The 24,424-nt window shown below is 49.0% G+C and overlaps 2 protein-coding genes across 2 annotated transcripts in view; both read right to left on the reverse strand.

The window, feature by feature from the left end:
• ACACB (acetyl-CoA carboxylase beta) overlaps nt 1-2,428 on the reverse strand; it is a 122,772-nt gene extending 120,344 nt beyond the window's left edge. The window contains exons 1-2 of the mRNA XM_082700081.1: nt 2,298-2,428; nt 667-761 (exon numbers count right to left, since the gene is read on the reverse strand). The gene's annotated coding sequence lies outside the window, so the exon portion shown is untranslated. The remainder of the gene's footprint in view (nt 1-666; nt 762-2,297) is intronic.
• A 4,848-nt stretch (nt 2,429-7,276) lies between these two features.
• Nucleotides 7,277-19,153, reverse strand: UNG (uracil DNA glycosylase). The gene is made up of 7 exons (XM_082700123.1): nt 18,930-19,153; nt 18,090-18,296; nt 17,447-17,542; nt 13,856-13,953; nt 13,113-13,201; nt 11,566-11,744; nt 7,277-8,309 (listed from the first exon to the last, which is right to left on the reverse strand). Exons 1-7 carry the CDS (start codon nt 19,059-19,061, stop codon nt 8,169-8,171), a joined length of 942 nt encoding a protein of 313 aa, XP_082556249.1. The 5' UTR covers nt 19,062-19,153; the 3' UTR covers nt 7,277-8,168.
• Nucleotides 19,154-24,424: the final 5,271 nt, after the last annotated feature.

Consider the following 24,424-nt stretch of genomic DNA (forward strand, 5'->3'; position numbering starts at 1 on the left):
TTTGCAACAAAACAGATGGAGCCAGGGGTATCACGTTTGCTGAAACAAGACTGAGAAAAACAGAACCATATGAGTTCACTCATAAGTGGAATCTTCAAAAATGAATAAACAAAAAACTGAATTGGATCAATAAATACAGAAAACAAGCTGATGGTTTCCAGAGGGGAGGGTGGGAGGGGGATGGGCAAAATGGGGGAAGGGGAAGGCCCTGTCATGGAATGAAGTCTCAGGAATAAAAGGCACAGCAATGGGAAGAGAGTCAATGATAGCACGAGAGCGATGGGACAGATGGTGGCTACACTTGTGATCACGGCGTGACATACAGAGAAGCTGAACCACTAGGCATACACCTAAAACTACTGTATCATTGCACATTAACTGTAGTCAATTAAAAAAAAAATGTTTTAGGGCACCTGGGTGGCTGAGTCAGTGAAGCGTCTGCCTTCAGCTCAGGTCATGATCCCAGGGTCCTGGGATGGAGCCCAGAGTCAGGCTCCCTGTTGAGTGGGGAGTCTGCTTCTCCCTCTGCCCTTCATCCCTGTTGCTCTCTCTCTCTCTCCCAAATAAAATCTTTAAAACAAAATGTTTTAAAAATCTCCTTTGTATAAACAGAAGATGCCTTCCTAGAGCTGCTCAAATAAACTCATCAAGTGAGGATGTTTGTACCTCCAATCACATGAATGAGGATCGGCAGAGTCTTTCCATTTAAAACTCGGAGAAGTCAGTGAGGAAATCACATCTTCTAGATATTTCCCAAGACACTGTTAGAAGGAAAAAAATAATCAGATTATAAAAAATTGTCTCTACTTTGCAGTTTTTAAATGTAAAGACTGGCTTCCCAGGATTCTGCCTCAGTACTCAGTCCTGGGCTACTGTGGATGGTGGGTCTCCCAACTTCCACGGAAGCCCAGTGATGGTAAAATAATAATAATAAAAAATAATAATTATGATTATCGGGAGAGACAGTTGTGTACCGGGTGAAGGCACAGAATAAGTCTTTGAGAAACCAGGTCTAGGAAGGCTTTTTTTTCCCTTTTTCTTTCTTTTGGTTCTTTTTTTCTTTAGAAATAAGATTGGGGATGGGTGGGGGGTAGGCAGCAGGAGAGGGAGAATCCCAATTAGGCTCCACACCCAGTATGGAGCCTGACTTGGGGTTTGAGCTCATGCCCCTGAATTCAGGACTAGAGCTGAAACCAAGAGTTGGATGCTCCACGGACTCAGCCACCCAGGAGCCCCCAAGGTCTGGGAAGTCCTATGCCCAACTGGGCACACCAGGAGGGGGGGGCAGGTGGAAGGAGAGCACAAGGAGACCCGTTTTACTCCAACCGCTTGCCTTTTATTTCCTAGTGTACTTTAGAAACATGAAACATCCTTCTAGTGATACAGGACCGTAACAAATGCTTCACTCTTTGGTCTGCTTTTATTTATTTTTTTTTTTAAGATTTATTTATTTAGTTATTTGTGACAGAGAAAGAAAGAGAGAGTGTGAGCAAGGAGGGAGGAGGGAGAAGGAGAGAGAGAATCTCAAGCAGAGATTGAGATTCCCACTGAGTGCACAGCCCAACTCGGGCTCAATCTCATGACCCTGAGATCACGATCTGAGCTGAAACCAAGAGTCAGATGCTCAACTGACTGAGCCACCCTGGTGCCCCTAGAGTCTGCTTTAAAAAAAAAAAAAAAAGAGTAATAGTCTGAGAGATGGGACATCTAGAAGAAACAGAACAGTTTTCTTTAAGATGCCTCTGGGGGCACCTGGGTAGCTTGGTCAGTTAAGAGTCTTAGGTCACGATCCCTGAGTCCTAAGATAGATCCCTGGGTCCCTTCGGCTTAGGTCACGATCTCTAGGTCCTAAGACAGAGTCCCACATCGGGCTCTTAGCTCAGCAGGGAGCCTGCTTGTCTTTCTCCCTCTGCCTCCCCCACTGCTTGTGCGCTCTCTCTCTCATAAATAAAATCTTAAAAAAAAAAAAAAAAAAAAGACGGCTTAGAGGGAAGGAAAAAAAATCACACAACTGCCTGTTCAGTAATCCTAAAACCTAACCCTCCCATTTTGGTTTGTGGAACTGATGAAGAGAGTCTGCACGGAGATTCCCAGCAACATAAGCACTTCTAGAAGGATAGAATGGCTGTTCCTCATCTAGGTTCCATTTCCAGCCCTCTGATCAGCTCCCCGAAAACTGAACAGGAGTTCTCATTCCCCTAGAAAGCCCGTCTGCCCTCTTCTGGGAAAGGACAGCCCAGTCCCCAGGGACACCGGCTTTCCAGCCAGGGACCCCAGGGAGGGGGAAGCTCACTTACCACCTGTCCCTCCACCTTGCCTCTTCCAGGTCTCCTCAACTGTGCCTTCAGGTTTGCACATTCCGGGCTCCTTGTTTGCAAAGGGCCCGACTCTAAGCTGGCTAGCTGCTCGCTGCCAGGAGTATGAGCGTCACTTTTAGATTAACTGGTCCCTGCCGTTTAAAAATATCTCTGAAGCACTTAACCTTCAGGCGCTGGCTCTGTCCCAGTCCAGGCGTAGAACAGGATCCACCACCCTCCCCCCGCACCGTGTGGCCTCACCACTGCAGGACGGACCTGCTTACTACCCAGACCTTTGCTGTCTTTCACAATTGTTCGATATCTAAGTCGTGGGGCATCTAAAGTCCATGTCGTCATCAGCGATCTGAACCAAATCATTCCAGTCTTTCTTGGATAGGAAGAAAATTGATTGCACACAGGTTGCTGGATGTTTGAGAAACAGCTTCTGGGCCATGCCTGCAGGGAGAGGCTCCCAGCGGGTTGATGTAACTGTTACCCAAGGATCACCTGGCTTCTCTGCCTGGGAAAAGATGGCACAAAACCTTCTGAATGAAAACACCACCAAATAAAGTGTGCCTTAGAGAGGGAAACAAAACACCAACCCCAAATAGTTCCACTTCCATCCTGGGTGGCTGGTTCTCTCTGGGGCCCAGCAGGGAAGGTGGGAACCCAGGCCGCAGGGCCTGTGTTCTGTGCCAGGGGGAGAGCCAGAGGAATGTAGGACAAAGGTCACCTCCAGATCCAACCCAGGGCAGGGAGAGCAAAAGCCACACAAAAGGGCGCTGTGCTCTGACAAAAGGGGGAACGGCAGCTCAGTGGCCACAATCTCAGGAAACCCGGGATGTGCCTCACTGAGGAGCAGGTAGAAAAACCCGCCAAGAGCCTGAACCTATGCAAAGCGGTTTAAATGGTGGCACGGACAGGTGCAGCCAGGGTGACTTCCTGTGCAGGCCTGTCCTCCAGAAAGGAAAAGTCAGCACACTGGACTCAGGATCTTCTCCACTGGACTTGTAAGCAGGAAGCGCACTTTGTGCCCGCTCTTGAGGCCCTGACCCCATTGGCTGTAACCTGGGACGGCACCACACACGCTTTAGAGGGGGAGAGGGTGAAATCATTCGTGTTATGAGAGCGGAGCTCATGGTGCATGGCCCATACACCTTCCACCCTCCCTGGTCAGCAGCCCCAAGGCTGGGGCTTTGGGGACTCATCCAAACGCCGTCAGTCACTCAGGAGTAGCTTGCACAGTCCTCTCAATGAGGCACATTTTCAACTACAGACGTGTCCTGTTTCTCCTGGGAGAGCCATCGGTGGTGACTTAGGGAACTTCTGTATCAACTCAATTCAGAAATCCCCCGAGAGCATCGCTAACAGTGATTGGGACAGAGTGTAAGTAGTGGCAAAGCGACAGGACTTTGAAATCAGGCTCACGTGGGTCCGAGTCCTAACTCCTCTACCTGCGGCTCTGGGCAAATGGCAGAGGCTGCTGCCTTATCCAGCTATTTAACTACGTGGTTCAGAAAAAGGAAATAAAATCACATATGCTGAGCTTCTGCATGGTGGCTTGCTTTTAAAGGTGCTTTGTTATGGCTTCCTAATGAAACTCCTTACTTTCCAAAAGACTACAAATGTTCCCCACACCCCCTACACACACACACACACCCCTCATTCTGGTAACTCAACTATCCCTCAACACTCTCTCTCTCTTCCCTGTCATAGGTATTTCCTAGAAGCTGAATGGTGGGCTGGAAACCAGTGAGTCTGTTCATGAACTTTTCCCACCACACACAAGAACATTCATAGAGAAACAGATTTCTTCAAATAGATTTTAGATTCAGAAAGTCCTAAGTATCATTATTGCCAAAAAGAAAAAAATTAAGTGACCACACCGCATAAGGAAAACAGGGCATCCAGAGAGAGGCTGCTGGTCCTGTATATACTAGATACTTCGTAAAAATACTGATGTCTCCTCTTCTCCCTGAGAACCAGTTAAATTACAATTTCTGGGAGTGAGCCTCGTGTTGATATTTTTTAGTTTCCCCCATGAGACAGGGAAACTGAAGGGACTCCATGAAAGAAAAAGCTGATTTTCTTTCTCTATGTCTTTTCCTACTTTTAGTCTTTCTAGGACCTGCACCCCTACCCTGCCCATGCCTAAATATGCGTTCTCCTTGCAAGGGACAGGGAGTTAATGGTTATCTTTGGAGTCTTCCAGGACAAAACAATGTATCTCACGAAGGACCAGACGAAGCCATCATGTACATACTGCAGACCACTGGCACTAGAAGGCCTGACCCCCAGACATGCTGGCTCCAGGGAATAAGAGCCTTAGGATGGACCCTGTCCTTGTTCTCACCAGTTCCTACATGCCTGGGAGGACACGTGCCGAGACCACAGTCAGTCTGTAAGAACCCCAGGCACCAGGCAAAAACAAGACTCATGCTCCTTTTCCTTTCCAAGTCTTTCAGACACTCTGAATCTGTTGTCTTCCATAAACTCTGCTCTCACTTCCTGCTGGCTTGTGTTTGATTTCTACCTTGCATGAAAGCCAAGGACTCTTGTGGTAGACCTCTGGGTCCTCTGACCTGCCTGCCTCACCCAGGTAAGCATCTGTGCTACCGTAATGTCTAAGGCATCCTAAGAGCTTGTTGAAAGCCTTTGGATCCTCCCTCCCCACCACAAATGCCACTAGCTGAGAGGAAGGGATACAGGAAATAGCAAAGAATGCAACTTCTTGATCTCCTGGTCTTCCCCCTCACCAACATTTGCATTTCTAAACATACTTTAAAAATTTTAAGATTCCAACCAAGATCATCAACACAGTGACTGACCTGAGGTTGTGAAACCCAGGTTCAAAGTGTGTTAGGACTCCCACGTGGGAAGAGAGACCACCCAAGTTCCAGACTTTTCTCAGCGTGGCTCACCACCAGGCAACAAGCCAGGCCCCTCCGAAGTAGCAGAGAACCCTACCTGTTTTTCCTTGCATGTATCTTGAAAGATCGACAAGGATGAAAAGCCACTGCCACATTTATGCCTCGTAAAGTTTGCTTCTCCAGTCCCAAACTCTAAGACTTTTTATTCTAGGTGCAAACCAAAGCAGAGAGTGAATTTTAGGAAGGACAGAATGCATTATGAATTCATGGGAGCATATTAACAGCATGCTAAAGTCTAAAAAATAACCCTCCCATTCTCTGACTTTGCCCTGCCGGACTGAGTTCACAGATAGTGACGTCCACAGTATTATTTTATAACTTGGGGTTCGCAGGACTTTTTGGAGTCACTGACTTCCTTGTTTTCTGAAAGCCCTCAGTAGATGCTCTTCTCCTTGTCTGAGAAGAGGGACAGAATCATTCTGGGCAGGATTCTCACACGATCCCAAAACGGGCCACGCAGAACTGCCTGGTGGTGGCACACAGTATTTGTGCCCGGTGGGCAGTCATTGCAGATATCTGGGTGGGAGCTCCTAGAACAGGGCTCTGCCACCTGTGGCCCATACTGCCTGTTTTACTATGGCTCTCAAACTAAGAGTGGTTTTTACGTTTGTTAAATGCTGGAGGGGGGAGGGGTAGAAAACAAGATTTCATGATGTACAAATCATATTCATCCCAATTTCAGTGTCCCTAGTTTTATTGGAAGACAGCTACACTTGCTTACCTACATTCTGCACGTGGCTGCTGTCTCTGCAACGGGGAATGGAGCAGTTCTCGTGGGCAGGATAACTGTAGAGCCTAAATTACTATATAGAACCCTTTATACAGAAAAAGTATGCTGACCCCCAACCTAAAAAGCCAAGATTGCCTTTTAATCATTTTTGCAAATACGATGCTGTAATCATAACACATCCAAAAATGTTTAGGAAGAACCCACAACTATGTAGCTAAAAGTTCATCAAAATGAGCCTTCTTAAAAACAAGTTATTAAACCTGCATTTCTTTGTGTGTGTGGGGGGGTGTCCTAAACCACTTGACACACATCTGTGTTCAGTTTAAAGCATCGCTGGATGTTCTACTATATTAAAAAAGAAAAAGCACAGGAGTTCGCTCTTTGATTCATGGTGATGCAAAGTTCGTGGCTTCTTCCCTGTTCACAGCCCTGCCTTGGGAGAGAACCCTTCATGAAAGCCAAGCTGATAGGATTCCTTCCCTTCTCTTAGATCAGTAAGTCCACTGTACTGTAAGGGAGACCCCCAAAGCTACCAGAGAGCGAACTGAGAACGCGTCCTTGCCGCTCACCTTCCTTCTGTGAAAGCGTGCTTGCTTATGGCACCATGTGCTATCACACCCTCCATTTCATGTCAAAACAAAGGCCTGGATGGGAAGCAATGCTCTCCAGCAATGGTTTCCAAATCTGTTCCCCCCCCAAAAGAAATGAGATGGTCTTTTCTCATTAGATGCATTTTTTTTTTCCTCAGCCACTGAAATACCCTGACGTGCTAACCAGGCCTCTCCCTGTACTTCTGGCTTCCTTATCACACACCAGAAAGAGTCCAAGCTTTGATCGTGATAGTCCACCCCCCCTCAGGGCATCTTCCCAGTGCCCTGCCCTCACACTTGCAGGGCAGAGTCTGTTAACACTAGCAGAGCGGGGGTGGGGTAGCTTCCCCATGCACTGTCCCGGGTACTGGCAGGACACGTAGCCGTGATCGCGGGAGAAACGCTTTTCACCAGTCCCAAATGGCTCCTTCAGGGCCTCCGCGACTCCTGCTAGGGGCAGGGGGTCAGGTGGCATCCCCCAGGTCGCCATCCTGCTCGTGCCCCTCCTAGGAATCCGCCCAGGGCTTACCCGGCCTCTAGAGGGGTGGGAGGCTCCATCCGAGGGGCGGGGCAGGAGGGAGGAAGGAGGAAGGGCTGTGTAGGGGCGGCCCTTCCTGCCCACAGTGGTTGCCATGGCGACCAACTACCCGGGCCCAAGGGCGGCCCAAGGACATCCGCAGAGGCCCATGGATGCAGAGGGAACTAGCATGAAGGGCACTAGGCACCAAGTGAAACTTCAACAATCTTTTATTCCCAAACTCGGTTAACTCTTTCCCCGGCTAACATAACAGCATCCCCAACAGGATCTAGGATGGAGGTGCAGACCTAAGGAAGATTGTCTCCCCAATAGGAAATTACAAAATATATATATATACATCTGCATATTTCTAAAACAGCAAAATTCACCAGTGTTGCAGGGGAAAAAAAAAATCCCCACGTGATTTCAGTCCATAGAAAACAGCCTTTGGCAGTCTGTGCTGCCTTAAAAACCTAGGAGAAAAGCATTTTCTCGCTTAAAAAAAAAAAAGTAAAAATTTCCCCTTTCAATTTCCACTGCTCACTCCTAGAAACACCCAGAGGATTAACTATGAAAATAAGCCCCAGCTCATTTCCCTCTGCTTGTCTGTGAAGACTCACACAGCATTCTTCAATTTCTAGGCACTTGCAAACTGTCCTGCTTCCTTCAGGAGTGGGGGCCTGAGGGCTCAGGAAAGGATGGAGGGAACAGATGTACTTGGCCAAGAACTGGAATGCCAGGCAGGGCATTGGTGGGGGATGGGAGGGGGACTTTCTAGATAAACACACCTGATACCTTTAACCAAAAGTCTAACCCGCCAGGTAAAAAACAAATAGCAGCTGACTGTACCAAGAGGGGCTTCTGTACCCCCTCCCCTTCCACCATAAGGTGATAGAAGTTGTCTCTGTATTTGACCCCCCCCCCCACCCTCTCCCAAACACCGTGACAGCAGGTTTTAGGCCAAAGCCATGTTGCAAAGACAGCCACATAGTCCCAGCCAGGGTAGAGAGCCCTGGAGGCTTCTGTCTGGGTCATGCGGTCACTCCTAGCAAATACTTTGATAGCTTCCAGAGAACTGCCCAGAGACAGCCCTTCAGATCAGAGTCACAGGTCCTTCCAGTTGATGGGCTCCTTGCCAGACTTCTGCAGCAGCTCATTGGTTTTAGAGAAATGTCTACATCCAAAGAACCCTCTGTACACCGACAATGGGGAGGGGTGGGCTGTCTGTAGCACATGGTGGCGTTTCTGAAAAAGGAAGGAGAGAAGCAATCTCCAGCAGCACATCTGGCTACAAAGGCACCATCTATGCAATGGTCACAGGCCCAAATCTCAGGACCCCACAGTCCCACTGCTAAGAATGCAGTTGCTCAAGGGCCCCATGATGCGTATACCTGTAAGAAGATGCAGGTGTGAAGGGGTCCATGGCAGCACGGCCTGTATCAGGTAGAAGCTCATCCAAGTCCAGTGTTATGCACTGGCTAAAAGGACTTTTCTGAACTTCTTACAATGGAATACAACAAGGCTACTAGAAAAATAAGGCTGAGCTACACATGCTGATAAGGGACTACCTAAATTTATCAAGTGGAAGGAAAAAAGGTAAATTGCCTAAGTTTTTCTGGAAAAAGACCCCAAACACTCTTTATAGTAGTTCCCTGAGGAAAAACAGTGGAAGGCATTTACTTTCCATTTTGCACTTTTCTGTGTAACCTGTATGGTCTACAAAACCAGAATACATGATTTTAAAATATCAGCCGTACTTTCCGAGCAGGAAAGACTGGGCCAAATTTGTTTTCTTCTTTTTTGTATTTAAATAAAAACCACCTCACAACTAATTGTTTTCACACCATCTCTGCCTTTGAACAGCTCAGTCTCGGAGGGGCCACATCTGAAGGCACGCAGCCCAGTGTGGTGCATAACCTGGAGCCTGGCGCCAGTTGGCCTAGGTTCCAGTTCGGACTCTGCCACGTCGTGTGGCTGCAGAGAAGCAAACAAATCCAGGCTGCGCGTCCTTCCGCTGGTGTGAAGGGGTTCTAATGGCGCTTAGCTTGTGGACATCCTGTGTACCAACCAGCAATGCCCGTGGGTTTCGTAAGAGTGGGACAGGTGAGGGGGGTCAAGTGCTTACTAGTGCGCTGCCTGCCACGCGGTTCGGGCCCCCGAAAATCTGAGCCGTGCTGGACTTTGAAGGATGAGTGAGTCAGCCTCTGGAGAGGGGAGGCAGGGGGGGAAGTGGGAGGCAGGAAGAGATCAAGGCGCTCCAGTCAGCCTGGAGCAAAGAGGGGAAAAGCGGAGCTGCTGCCGAGAGGGAGAGGCAGCTCCAGACCCCAGCCCGCCAGCCCAGGGCAGGGCCTTGAGGGGGGGCACACCCAACACTCCAGCAGGATCAGGGAAGGGGAGTCTGAGAGCAGGGGAAGGCTACAAATGAATGCCCTGACAGGGTATGGGGTGAGCAGGGGGAGAAGGGTAGGGAGAAGAGGGAGTAGGGAAAAAAGGGAGGAGGGAGGAAGGAGTCACAATGCTGATTTCTGGCTGGACAAGCACATGGTGGTCCTTTCTATCCTGGGGGAGTCTGCAGGAGCCAGTGGGGCAAGGCTGGATGAGCCAAGGAGAAACCTACCTGGGAGAGGGTGGAATCTGGCATGCTGAGGGGCACGGGTAAGGAGGCAGCTGAACACACAGGCCTAGTGCTCGGAAAGCTACCTGGCTGGACATGCACCTGCTTCTGATCGTCAGGCTACTCTTACAACAGCTTTCCGTCAAAGCCAACCATTTTCAGTAATAAAAGCTACACACATGCAGAGAAAGAGCTATGCAGACCATGAGCAGATGGGAGAGTACTCCCGGGGACCCCTTCCTGACCTCGACACTGATCGTAGCGGCCAGTTCATTCAGGTCAGATCTTACTCCTACTATTCACTTCCTCAAAACACCTGAAAACATCTTGTTCATTCCCACAGAAACTTTACAGACAACCGCACTCACACACTCCACTGCTGTTCCCATCAAGGCTCGGGAAGGCGACATCAGAAACTCCACGCCAGTGGCCATCTGCACCAGGCCGGCCCCTGAGCAGAGGGGACTCAGTGGGGAAACTCCTCACTTACTTACTATCTTACTATCCAGTTTTATTTGTTTTTAATCATGTGAACCTACTACCTTAAAAAAATAAAATAAAAACCCAAGATGAAAACCAATTCCGTTTAAGAGAAAATGGAGAAGTGGGACAGGCTAGGGACTAGGTGGCCAGCACAGAACCCAAATACACCCACCAGGCCCCTAGGTGAGCAAGGCAAGCAGAGGCTCTGACCTCGGCCCCGCCGCCACTGCGACTTTATCACTTTATTACTTTATGAAGCATTAATCGAAATTCTGCAGGGAGTGCTGGGTGTGATGCCAGCTGCAGGGAGGGGGACTCAGTCCAAGTGATATGCCAACTACTTCCTGCTGTCTGTCACACAGGCTACTGTCAGGTCACCTCACTGAACCCCTTTACCTCACTCACTGCAGCTTTTACTCGCTGACTTCTCCCTGACTCTCGTTTCTGAGTCCTGTGTCTCCCAGAAGCCCCAGCCAAGGCTCGCCTTTCATACCTGCCTCCCCTGCCCCCACTTCCCACCCCCATCTCCTCCTCCATCCAACCCTCAGCTCTAGGGACTGGGTGGCCAGCACAGAACCCAAATACACCCACCAGGCCCCTAGGCCCCACAGCCTAGACAGAAGTGACCATGGCTTACTCCAGTAAGGGAACAGTGTCAACAGCGAGCAGCAGGACTGGTATGTTCTCAGGAGGTAAGGGGACAGGATTTGCTGGCGGAATGGGTTTAAAGGGATGGGGGAAGGATTCAAGGATGGCTTCTGGTTTTTCATCTCAGCACCAGGAATGTTGGTACTTCTGTAAGTAAACAGAGAAGCAGAGGAGCACATGGGGGTGGGGGAACAAAGGATGGTTTGGGGATGTGGGGTCCTTGCCTTCTTCATCACTCACTGCACCGCATTTATTGAGTAGAGCCTGTTCTCAATCTATGGACACGGGAAGCGTATGCCTGTAGTACTAACTCTAGTACATCTGAAGGTGGCCCTTTGCTTTCCTCACACACAACTCATCATTCCTATAATCTGTCTGAATTTTGCTTAATTTCCAATGGGAAACATGACCCTCACTATAAGACTTTAGGGAAAATGAACTTCACCTTGTGACATGGGTTTTCCAGGACCACATAGCAGGGATTCCTAGGATTTTCTAAACTGGTTTAAACTGTTTAAAAAACAAAACCACTGGGGCGCCTGGGTGGCTCAGTGGGTTAAAGCCTCTGCCTTCGGCTCAGGTCATGATCCCAGGGTCCTGGGATCGAGCCCCGCGTCAGGCTCTCTGCTCGGCAGGGAGCCTGCTGCTTCCTCCTCTCTCTCTCTGCCTGCCTCTCTGCCTACTTGTGATCTCTGTCTGTCAAATAAATAAATAAAATCTTTAAAAAAAAAAAAACAAAAAACAAAACCACCATACCCTGTCAATGGCACTGCCTTTCTTCTGAGCGTAAGAGCCCCAGAGCAAAAAGACCAGGCCAGTGGAGTTCTGATTTAGCCAGGATACGACCGCATCAGTGAACTGCTCCCAACCTCTCTCCTTGTGAGAATTAGCCTGGTGTGCCCGGACGGTGAGGACAGCATTGAGTAAGAGAACACCTACGGACACACACCAAAGAAACAGGTTAAGAGACAAATAAGCCAATAAAATAGAACATTTTAATCTCTGCAATTTCATCATCATCTGAGTTTTTAACAGTGATTGTGCCTTACATCTGTCATCCGAGTTGTTTTAAAAATATACCCCAAGGGGCATCTGGGCAGCTTAGTTGCTTAGTGTCCAACTCTCGATTTCGGCTCAGGTCATGATTTTGGAATTGAGAGAGTGAGCCCCCATGTTGGGCTCTGTGCTCAGTGGGAGGTCTGCTTGAGGTCCTCTCTGCCTCCGCCCCTCTCCCCATTCCCTCACTCTCTCTCAATCTTTTTTCAAAGATTTTACTTATTTATTTGACAGAGACAGCGAGGGAAGGAACACAAGCAGGGGGAGTGGGAAAGGAAGAAGCAGGCTGAGCACAGAGCCTGACGCAGGGCTCCATCCCAGGACTCTGGGATCCTGACCTGAGCCAAAGGCAGACGCGTAACGACTGAGGAACCCAGGAGCCCCTCAAAGTAAAATTTAAAAAAGGTATGTATATCCCATGTAACATTAAGTAACCCTTGAAGATAACAAATGGAAGCTGAAACATTTCACTGAAACAAAAATCCAACCTAAGAAACCAGACAGTAAACATTCTTTACTTATCCTGGTTATAGTTCATTTGTAGAAAGGAAGGAAGGAAGGGTGGGGAGAAAGGAGGGAGGGAAGGAGGGAGGGAGGGAGGAAAAAAAGGGAGAAAGACAAACCTATAAATAGGTATTAAACACATAAAAACACAGCCTTAGTATTGAAATGAGAAAGGTAAGGTCATCTCCTAAGTGGTCAAAGTTAGCAGTTAAATTTAAAATATTAATAACAAGGGGGCACTTGGCTGGCTCAGTCAGAGAAGCATGTGACTCCTGACCTCAGGGTTGTGAGTTCAAGCCCCATGTTGGGCGTAAAGATTAAAAATAAATAAACTTAAAAATAAATTGGGGCACCTGGGTGACTCAGTGGGTTAAAGCCTCTGCATTGGGCTTAGGTCATGATACCAGGGTCTTGGGATCAAGCCCCGCATCGGGCTCTCTGCTCAGCAAGGAGCCTGCTTCCCTTTTTCTCTCTCTTTGCCTGCCTCTCTGCCTACCTGTGATCTCTGTCAGTGAAATAAATAAAATCTTTTATAAATAAATAAAATTGAGAAACAAATTTCTCTTTTGAATTATGATTAAAACATGAAAGAAAACAATGGCTAGAAAATAAAAAGGGGGATACATCTTTATTTCTGTACACGCAGCCATTTATTTCCTGTTCCTTGATAAACATAAGCCAGCAGGACAGAAGGAAAGTGTGCTGAAATCCATCCAAAGCACATCTCAGAGTGGTTGGCTCACCTTGCTTGGCCCACCCAGATAAATCTCCGTGACCAGGATGAACGAAACCCTCTATGTCTGTAGACAGCTCTTTATAAATGTTCTCCAAACTGAAAGCAAACCAGAAGAAAAAGAACAGGATCTTGAGCACAAGTCTGAAAATTCAGTAGCTTCCAACAGATCTGTGGATCACAGTCAGCACCACCAGCCCTTGGAGGGGAGGGCAGCATGAACCTGGAGGATTTATGAGGAAGCACCACCGTTCCTTCTGATACAACCTTGTCAAAGATCTTTGGTCTAGGCTCAGATTTAAGAGCATGCTTCAGAAGTTTTAAAAAATATCAGCCTGGGAGTTAATGACCTCTCAACTAATGCTTATGGCTTGATTAAGTTTCTGCATTGGTTATATTCACAAAAGGCATCTGTAAAATTCCCCAAAGCCGTGGGTTTTAACCACGGGTGATTCTGCCCCCCCCTTCAGGGGACCTTGGGCAAGGTCTATTTACTAGTGCTCTCTGGTTCTGGAAGGGGTGGGGGGTGCGGGGTCAGTGTTGGGAGCATCTAGTGGGTGAGCCCAGACGTGCTACTCAGCATCCTAAAGCGAGCGCACAGAACAAAACCTCTCCCGCACAAAAACACAGCCCCCAATGTCAACGCTAACACGACAAAGAAACCCTGCTCCAAAGGCCACTGTAAGGTGTACCTACAGCCTGCAAAGTACACATCCGAAAATAATCACACTTGGACCCAAGCCATAATCATACCTGGGTGGCGGTGGAACGGGTCTTTGAACACTAAAGCAGAGCCCATGGGCTTGGTTGGGTCCATGATACGGATCCTGTCCCAGGATGACAACCTTCACCTGTGAATACCAGGTGGCAAGAAATTCAATAGTATCGCACAAGCAGATTAAACAAACACCTGGCTGATAACCTGTACAAAGGACCACGATGATGAGAAAGGCAGCCCGCCTCTCCCTGACCCAAACTAAGAACCCCCAGAAGGGAGTGGGTCATCATCACTGGGCCCCATTACTTTCCACTGTCAAATTATCCTTCATGCCATCACCTGCTACACCTACTCCTTCTTTGATGCAGGTGGGTGAAAACAAGTCCACCTCCTTCATTTTTCAGATTACAGAAATATGCCCTTGGCCCAAGTATAACCATCCAGAAACACATGAAGTGGCTTGTTGTCTCCCACTCATCCCTACACCCTCCTGATTCAACCCTATAAAGTTAGCTATATAATTGGGGTCATCGTACTCATCACCCTACATGTTTGTACTTCTCACATCATGCATTTTAGGCATCCTTCATTACGCCTCTAGAGCAGTCACTGGTAGGCAGGTGGCTTGTTTACTAGTTTTTTTCATCACAAAAATTGCCGCAAAAATTGCCGCAAACGTCCTAGTATGTATTATCTTTATGTCCTTTTTGTTTTTATTTCTATGGAACAGATTCAGAAGGGGAGGTGCTGGTCCAAGGACAAGTGTATTTTAAATTCTCATAGACGTGTACCAAACTACTTTGAAGTTGAAGCTACCAAATTCCTACCAGCCACCCATGAAGATGCCTCTTCTCCATATCCTCTGAGGAATGAAGACAATGAGGTCAAAGGGCCATGGAGAAGATGGCAACATGCAATGAAAAGTAAAGAGATCAAGGTCAGGCGCAGTGTTAAGATACAGCTGGCCGGGCGCCTGGGTGGCTCAGTGGGTTAGGCCGTTGCCTTCGGCTCGGGTCATGATCTCAGGGTCCTGGGATCGAGTCCCGCATCGGGCTCTCTGCTCAGCGGGGAGCCTGCTTCCTCCTCTCTCTCTCTGCCTGCCTCTCTGCCTACTTGTGATCTCTCTCTGTCGAATAAATAAATAAAATCTTTAAAAAAAAAAAAAAAAAGATACAGCTAGCCTGTTGATCTGCTGCCTGCCTACCTCTTCTTCATTCTCCTGCTTCTGCCCCTGGTGCTCCTTCTCAGAATCCGCCCGTAGCCAACATACATTACATCCTTCAAATCCCAACCTTCAGACACCAGGAACCTTTTGTGAACCTCCCTCTTGCAACCACCGGTGCTCACTCTGAATGCAGCATTCTCCCTTATGAAGCAGACGGTCCCAGCAGGAGAGCTTTTGGGTTCTGGTCCTGAATAAGGGATGACCTTGAAGGAGCCACTTAACCTTTCTGACCTTCCATATGCGTCTCTGTAAAGAGGATCTGCTAGACCTTCAGATCCTCAGAACTTTCATACTCTCTTACTCCTCTCCTTGTTGACACTGGTAATTGGCATTCAAAACAAGACCCACAGATCAAACAAGGCACAAACTAGGACTGAATTTTAAAGGACTTAAGTCCGGGAACACCTGGGTGGTTCAGTTGATAAGCGTCTGCCTTCAGCTTGGGTCATGATCCCAGGATCCTGGGATTGAGCCCCCAAGAGCCCGGGGCTCCCTGCTCAGCCGGGAGCCTGCTTCTCCTTCTTCCACCCCCCTGCTTGTGTTCCCTCTCTCACTGAGGCTCTGTCAAATAAATAAAAAACTCTTTAAAAAGGGGAAAAAAGGGGCACCTGGGTGGCTCAGTGGGTTAAGCCGCTGCCTTCGGCTCAGGTCATGATCTCAGGGTCCTGGGATCGAGTCCCGCATCGGGCTCTCTGCTCGGCAGGGAGCCTGCTTCCCTCTCTCTCTCTCTCTCTGCCTACCTCTCCATCTACTTGTGATTTCTCTCTGTCAAATAAATAAATAAAATCTTAAAAAAAAAAAAAAAAAAAAAAAAGGGGAAAAAAAAGGACTTAAATCTCTTTGACTTTATTTATTTGACAGAGAGAAATCACAACTAGCAGAGAGGCAGGAGGAAGCAGGCTCCCCGCGTTCCCAGGACCCTGGGATCATGACCTGAGCCGAAGGCAGAGGCCCCAACCACTGAGCCACCCAGGCGCCCCTCTCTTTGACTTTATAAAACCAAGAGCTATATTCAAAGTTCTTGCTCGGAAGTGAAAAATGGTCAAGTCTGCAAAGTTTTAGGTATGGCAGCTTTATCCACAGGGGTCATTCACCCACTTCACTTCCATTTGGTTTAACAGACACGGTATGAAATCACAGGATTCCTGCCTTCAGCTTAGAAAATGGGGGAGAGAAAGGGATAAGATCAGAATGGTAGGGGCGCCTGGGTGGCTCAGTGGGTTAAGCCGCTGCCTTCGGCTCAGGTCATGATCTCAGGGTCCTGGGATCGAGTCCCGCATCGGGCTCTCTGCTCGGCAGGGAGCCTGCTTCCCTCTCTCTCTTTGCCTGCCTCTCCGACTACTTGTGATTTCTCTCTGTCAAATAAATAAATAAAATCTTAAAAAAAAAAAAAAGATCAGAATGGTAGTGGTTCAAGCAACAGGCTTCAAAGGAGTTGCCATCGATGGATCTAGTTGGGTTTTCAACAGAGAAAACTGTCATACTTGCCAACTCTTTTTTTTTTTTAAAGTGAATGTAGTGTTTTTTTTTTTTTTCCTTTAAGATTTTATTTATTTGTCAGAGAGAGTGAGCGAGAGGGAGCACAGGCAGACAGAGTGGAAGGCAGAGTCAGAGGGAGAAGCAGGCTCCCTGCGGAGCAAGGAGCCCGACGTGGGACTCGATCCCAGGACGCTGGGATCACGACCTGAGCCGAAGGCAGCTGCTTAACCAACTGAGCCACCCAGGCGCCCCACTTGCCAACTCTTTAAGTAGGAGAGTTGGGGGTGAAGAGGAGGCTGGAAGGTCTAACACGGCTATTTTCATGTTCAGCTTCCATCGTTCATACAGTGACTGAAAGCCATAAACCAGTTTCTGAGCAGGAGACTGAAGGGACAGACCAGCTGGCAAGCAGCCTGTACACAGAATGAACCAGAGCAAAAGGAATGCTAACAGAATAGTAAGACTGATGCGCCCGAAGTCAAGAGCTTGAAAGCATCAACTATGAAAGACAGTGTGGGTCACAAAGAAAGAATACTGAGCTGCAAGTGAAAGGGTGGGGGGAGGGGGGGGCTGTGCTAACCAGTTGCAAAAGACCTCAATGCTTCATGCCTGTTTCCTCTACACCACCATAAGACCTCATATTGGCATGTAGTTGGTATCAAGATTAAATACAAAAAACTAGAGCACACAGACACAGGTCTACATACAGATTTTTTTTTTTTGGGCTGCATGGCCACACATACTCAAAGTTAGAAAGCTAACAGGCTAAACATTTCGGTATTTTATTTATTACCCCAGCAGGGACAGGCACTTGCGGGGGTGGGGGGTGGGTGTTTGTGCTGGAGCGCTCATGTAATTAACAAATACATACTATTTGACTCCCATGCCTCTTTTACTTGACTCTCCAACCACAGGTACTTACATGTCTTATGTCACACATCTGGGTCCACGTGAAGACTTGGTGTGGGGGTGGATAAACAGTGTAATGTTTTCTTTCTTCCGCGACAAATCCCATTAGCTGATGGTAAAGACATCAGATTTCCAATCAGACTCACCGCCAAGTTTAAGAATTCAGTAAGGAGGCTTCCAGTGGAGGCTAACTGAAGAAACATTATTTAACTCTCTGCCACGTTGTATAGGCATATTCTTTTGAGAAACAAAAACTAGACTTGCAGGTCGCCAAAGAGGTCCCCCCTCTGCTTTGGCGCCCTTCCCCTTTGTTTGGACCAGGTCTAGGTAGACTGGCCTCGCTGCTCTCACTTCCTATTGGTGTCAGCCCCTCCCTCTTTTTGTAAAGGCTGCACCCGGTTTCACAGTCTGGTTTGCAGTTTTACCGTGCAGCTCTTTCCTGGAGAGCAGGCCCGCTGAACGGTTTACAAGAAGCCATGTCATCTTACAGCCTTTTTAAAAAACTTCAATAAAGCGTAAGAAGGCAAAACACCGTGGCTGTTATTCTACTATTTTACCGGGAAAGGGACGTTAAGGGAGGGAATACGGGAGCTTACAAACGTGGACTCTGCAGGCTACCCTAGCAAGACCGAAGGGCCCGCAGCCTCCAGATTTACCTTGATGAAATACGGTTTCCCGAACTCCGCGCTGAGCGGCTTCTTCCAACTCTCACCGAAACCCACTGGCACGTTGCGCGCGGCGAGTCTGAGCAGGGCGGCGGCCTTGTTCCTCTGGATACGGATCAACTGCTCGGGGCTCAGCGGCGAGGAGGGCGGCGTGCCGGGGTCCTCCTGCCCGGCCCGGGCCTTCTTGGGGGTACTTGCCTGCAAGTGATCCCCGCAGAGGCGGGTCACAAGCTGCAGAGGGCCACGCCCAGGCGCCCGCAGATACCGCCCCCAACCCCACGGCCCATAGCGGAGCAAGCCCATTCGCCGGGCTCCAGCCCCCAGGGGGCAAGTCACAGCAAAACCGAACTCTGAGAGTCGGGTCCGGGAAGGCAGACTGCTGCCCCCAGTATGGAGTTTGGTATTAAGATGGGGCTGCGAGACGGTCTGATGAGCTAGGTCCGCAACGTCTCCTGCGCCGTTGGCGGGAAGGGAGGCCCTGACCCCGGCGCCCCGCCCCCCCGCGTCCCCACGTGGTCTTTTCGCGGCAAAAACCTCCCGGGGTGAGTCCCGCCTCCCTCCCCTCTTGATTGGACGGCGGGCCGAGCAGGGAGGCTCCCTCGGCTCTGATTGGCGCCGCGGGCCCCGAGGTTCATCCCCATTGGCTGGCCCCTCAGAATGGCCGCCGACAGGCGACAGCACGGGCTGTTTTGAACACGTGAAGTCTGCTTTGAACACAGGGACCCAGCTTACAGAGTCGGTGGCGCGTCCCTGCAACCCCTCGGCCAAGCGGGGCCCGTCGCCCTCCTCCCCGTCCCTTGCCCCCGGTGCCCGGTCCCCGTCGCGCCTCACCGCCGCATCCCCGCTCTCCTCAGCCACCGCCGCCACGCCGGTCCCCGGGTCGGCCGGCTCGGGACTGCGGGCACGTCGCTTCCCGGCGGGGGCGGGAGAGAAAAAGGAGTAGAGGGTCTTCTGGCCGATCATCCCGGAGCCGAGGAGAGCGGCCGCGCGCCGCTCGGAGAACCCGCCGTCTGCGCCAGGTGCGGCGATCCGAAATTGGCGCCAAACGGCTCGCGCATGCTCCGACCGGGGCGGGGAGGGGGGGAATGGGGGGCGGCGAGGGCCTAGTGCGCCTGTGCCAGAGGGGCTGCGGCCAGAGGGACCCAGTGGGGCTTGAAAGCCTCAGGTGGTAGGCGGGGTCCTTGGGTGAGCCCGCTTGGGAGTTTACTCTTTCATTCATAGAACTCAGCCATCACACCCTCGCCTTGGGGCTCGTCCCTCTGCCTCTGCCGCAAGGAAAAGGAGAAAAAAAAAAAAAAAAAGCACCTTCCCCGAGTCGTGGGAGTGAAATTAGCATTAAAACAGACCTTTGCTTTGCTCTCAGGTACAGGTCCTCATCCTGTTTTCACAAAACGTATTTTACTGACAGCAAGCTAGAGCCAAGTGCGGTCGTGCGTTTTGCCTAACCTGTAAGGTCTGGGGGAGACTTTAACTGAGGTCTTGAAGATTAAACTCCAAACTCCGCATCCTCTTCAAGGCACCACCGCCCCCCCTCCCACACACATACCGGCAGTCCTTCTTGTTCCGCGTTCCCTCCCCACATCCCAACCGACAATGGGTCCTCTTGGTTCTATCTGCAAAATAAACCCCAGATTCCACGGCCCCTCTTCATCACCTAGCTACACTCCCTGGCTGCTCTCACTCTTTCTTCCGAGAGTGATATTTTGAAATGGAAATTACATCGTGGTAATCCCGGCGTAACAATCCTCCCTACGGTTTCCAAATTTTAGAATAAACCCGTTTCTTACCCGGCTGGCAGAGCTGTATCCGTCTAACCGAAGCCCTACTACTGTGAGGTGACTGCCATAGCCAGCGTGTCCCTTATGTGGCCTGCGCTCTCTCGCTCGGTCTGCCTCCCTACCGGGTAAGCTTTGGGTCTCAACTCAGGTCCCTTCCTCTCCATAAGGGAACAAACCAAGCTGAGGACGGAGCAGAAGAGGTTACCCTGCCCCTCCCCTCCCTGGTTGGGACCTGTGTGACATTCTTCTAGGAATCTCCCATCTTCTGTTAAATACCTTGCTAGAGGGGGGAAAAACAACCTTAACCTGACAATGGCCAAGGCCTCAAAACCCCGGTATCTTGTAGGTTCTCTTTAGTTTATGAAAGTTGTGTTGAAACCATTTTCCTTACCTCCCCCAATCCCTTTGTATATAACCTGCCCCCACCTCACAACCCTGGAGCAGCAGTTCTTTCTGCTTCAGGGACCCCATGCTTCAGTAAACCAACACTTTGCACCACAGATGTCTCAAGAATTCTTTCTTGGTCCTCCGGCTCTGCACTCCACCCCACTGAACCTCACCTATATTCTAAACCTTCATCACTCTGGAAGGCCTTCCCCTCTGCCCCCACGTTCTAGCTGGTCACTCCATAGCTTCTACACTATCTTAAATTATCTTATGCATTCTTTGCTTGTTTATTTGTCTCCATCTCCAAAATTTAACCCTGCTGGGGGCAGGTGATGTGGGAAACAAAGGCAGAAAATTAAATGTCCTTATAACAGGCAGCCCGTATAATGTCCTTCCTGGAAGCTCCTAGTGTTTTCAATGCCTTGCTAGAGGGAAAAGCAACCTTAGTTTGACAATGGCCAGGCCTCCGGTGTCCTGTGAGTCTTCTTTAGTATATGAAAATGCTTTTGGAGCGTCCCTTATCTTTACTTCCCCCACCCTGCAAAGTGTATAGTCCATTGCTCCTCACAGTCCCAGGGCCCTGGGGAGCTAATTTCACCTGTGGGTCCAGTCCTCGTGCCTTAATGATGAGGGAACACGAGGCTGGCTGAAGACAAAGCAAAAGCTGGCGCCTTGCACACCCCTCTCCATCCACTCCCCCTCGGTAATGATGTGTAGCATTCCTCAGGCAGCCCTGACTGCCCTGAACAATAAGCAAATAGTTAACTTGCAGAGATCACAATCCTGCAAGACAGATATCTCCCAATTACTTTGATGTTAATGGCTTGCTAAAAGACAACCTTGGTCTTCCGGCACCTAGTAGGCCCTCTTTAGCATATGAAAACTCCATTGAAACCTTCCTTCCCCTCACCTTCCCCAACCGCAGGGTACTTAACCCGCCATCCCTCTCAGCCCTGGGCAACGGCTCTTCCGGGCCACAGGTCCTGTCCCAGTAATAAACCACCATTTTGCACCAAAGATGTCTCAAGAATTCTTTCTTGGTCATCGGCTCCGGACCTCAGCCAACCGAACCTCACCTAGGTTCTAGAACTTCATCATATGGAGCCCGAACGTGGGGCTGTGAGTCTTTACATTTGGACTCTGAGTTTCGGTGCAAAATTGGTGAGTATTTTCTCTCCTTTTCCTTTACTCTCATTCCAGGGCTTTTCAAGGAGTATGGCCTTATTGGAACACTTGCATGTCAGTTGCTCAGGCTGTAATCCTCTAGCCCGTGGCTACTCTACGGGGAGGAGAGCGTCTGCGTTTTGGCTGTTAGCACCCTGGCCGCAATGGCAATAAGACCCAGAAACTTGATGGCCTCTCTTTATTCCTGTTCTTACATAAAGTTGTCTCTCTTGGGCACGGGACAGCCTCTTAAGACTCCCGTGTGAGGTTTCCTCCTGATTGATCTAATGTGATCCCCTCCACATCCCTGGTCTAGCCACTTTTGGCCGAGAGACCTCCACTGGGAGCCGGGCGAAACCAGTACCCGATTGAATTAAAACGCAAGGACCACATGTGTTGGAATGTCGCATAGACCATGATGGATTTCAGTCTTTACTGTGTCTTGTCCATGTCTAATACAGACTACTTAAAGCTATGAAATTGGGTAATTTCCCCTTGTCAAACTTCCCTAGTATTTCCATGGGTTAAAATGGCAAAACAGTATGCAGTCCTCAGGACAGACGATGGCATGGCACAAGTATTTTGGTCCATTCACCAAGGCACCCATCAGCAGCCTAGGATGCGATGGGGAAGTGGAGGGACGCCAGCACCCCTCCAGGGCCTTTAGGGCAGGAATGCCTTCCCAGGTAAGGCAGGATGGTGATCAATATCTTGAGGGACACCTCCGGTCGCTTTTGACACTTGGAAACCTCTGACCTTCCCTGCGTGGGACGCCACCCAGGAGTCCGGGGATTTGGTAATGGACCTTCTTTACTTTTCTGGAAGCATGGCCTGTAGGCTTCTTTAGTTCCCAAGGACTCTACCTTGGGGTGCCTTTTACCCCACTGGAAATAATTTGGATTGCAAAATTTAGGAAAGGACTGAGCTCCTTTAACACTGCATGGCCTCAGTGGGATCTATCAGTTGGATCTCTGCAGGAAACCGGGCAAATGGACCTAGGATACCTTCATTGCTCATACCTAGGCCTTCATTGCTCTACACCAGGACCCCAGACTAAGGGGCTTTGCAGAATGTGTTTGCCCGAATAAGTCAGGTAGTAAACTTAATCTTGACATACTGGATGGTAATTACGTTTGTCGGACTTCTAGTAAACCCAGGTTGCTGGGCCATCCATAGCAAAAGGGACTCTGACTTTATTTCTCTGTTTCTCCTAATAGATGTGGGGGCTTCTCCCTCACTCACTTCCCTTCAGAGTTGGCTCTAACTGGAGCCAACTGGGGTTAGTCTAACTGGAGACAGAGACCATAAAAATATTCCCAAGCAGCTGCCGAAACTCCCTTTGTTTCGGGGAAGTTTCCCTGTCTAATCTGGCCCAATTTGGACTGCTTAACCCCTCCCCCCTTGCTGGTGGGAAAGCATGGCATCTGCTCCTTTGTTGGGGCTTATGAGCTCCAAAACTGGGAATCCTTTCTCTGCCTCCTGGCAGCACTTTGTTTCTTCTGTTTCACCCTTCTCCTGTTTCTGTACCAGCATGTGTGCAGCCTGCATGACTAGCCAGCCTCTAGATCATGCACCACAGCTCCTTCTGTCTTCACTGTCAAGGAGCACGAAGAGCAGCCCCTGGACATAACACCCCCAGGTAAACATTCAAAGTGGAGTGGGCCCAGGTGAAATGTAAATCAGTATTGGAACTAAGTTAAGTTTGTTGGTTTAATTAAGATAGACATGTCTTTTACATTATCAGCAGTAAATGTGAAACTTCTAAGTTTACTGAAGGTCAAATAACCTCGTGTTATTTGTTAAAATTTGTTAGCAAAGAAATGACTAAACTGATGGTTAATTGTCGAAATGACTAAACTGATAGTTAATTGTCTCAAAGTTTTGATGGGTAATTGCTGAAGTAACTTTCAAAGTCTTTGGTGAAAGGGTCCATGGATAAAAGGACGAGACTGATACAAAGCGAAGGTCAAGCAAAGCTTTATTTCACGCCAAGCATTGAGAATCAAACTGACCGGCCAGGGCCAGCTCTTGCAAAGAGGAGACCCCTCCCAGTCTCACGGACTAACTTTTATAGAGTAAAGGCCATGTGGTTGAGCCTGGCCACACACAGGTGGCCGATTGAATTACAGTCTACCCCATGATAGTCATCTAATTCAGCCTATGACCTTGGCTAGAATTTGTCCGGAGCCCAAAAGGTGGGGCTCACACTCCTTGGCAGGTAATACGTGCGCTTTCCCTTGATTGGACATCTCCAGCTGGCCTGGCTCATTCTAGGCGGGTAGGGAGGTAATGCGTGTGATTTCCCTTGATTGGACGTTCCCATCTGCTGGACACGTCCCGGTTGGACTCCGTTATCTCTGGTCAGCCTTACCTGTCCTGGTATCTGTGCTCCGTTATTGGGGCTATTTGGCCGTGTTTCACCAGCCAGCTGTATTTCACCAGTATTGTCTTTAAGCGCTTTTCTCTTGGGGGGAAGGGGCAGGTTCAATCTAAGTTTACTGCATAAACAACGAAATGGCTTGCTCTGGCTAAGTAGGCCCTTAAGTTCGGTAACCTGAAAATTTAAAGTTTTGGTTGGATGAAAAATGGAATTAAATTATGGACATCTAGGTCTTAACCGAACAGGATAAAATGCTAAGTCGTTAATTACTGGATGTAGGTTTGTGCTTTTGACTTCTTAACTGCAAAGAAACTAAGAGTATTTAAATCTGTTGGTAAATAACTGTTCCATAAATTTTGTCATCTAAAGAATTCTGTTGTAACAGTTCACAACTGGTTAATGCTTAGTCTTAACTAGAGATTAAGGTGTTCCTAAGAGTATAAACTTCTGCTTAGTGTAACTAAGACTGATGGAAATAAAGGAAGGAACTCTGTGGAAAAGTAGCTGATACGTAAGAAAGATTTAAGGAATAGCAATACATTTTGTGGAGGGTAAGAGAAGGTAATTTTGTCCTAAATGAGATGGTTGTTTGGAAGGAAATGGCTTGGGACAAAACC

Source organism: Mustela nivalis (genome assembly GCF_964662115.1).
Source record: "Mustela nivalis genome assembly, chromosome: 14".
NCBI lineage: Eukaryota > Metazoa > Chordata > Mammalia > Carnivora > Mustelidae > Mustela > Mustela nivalis.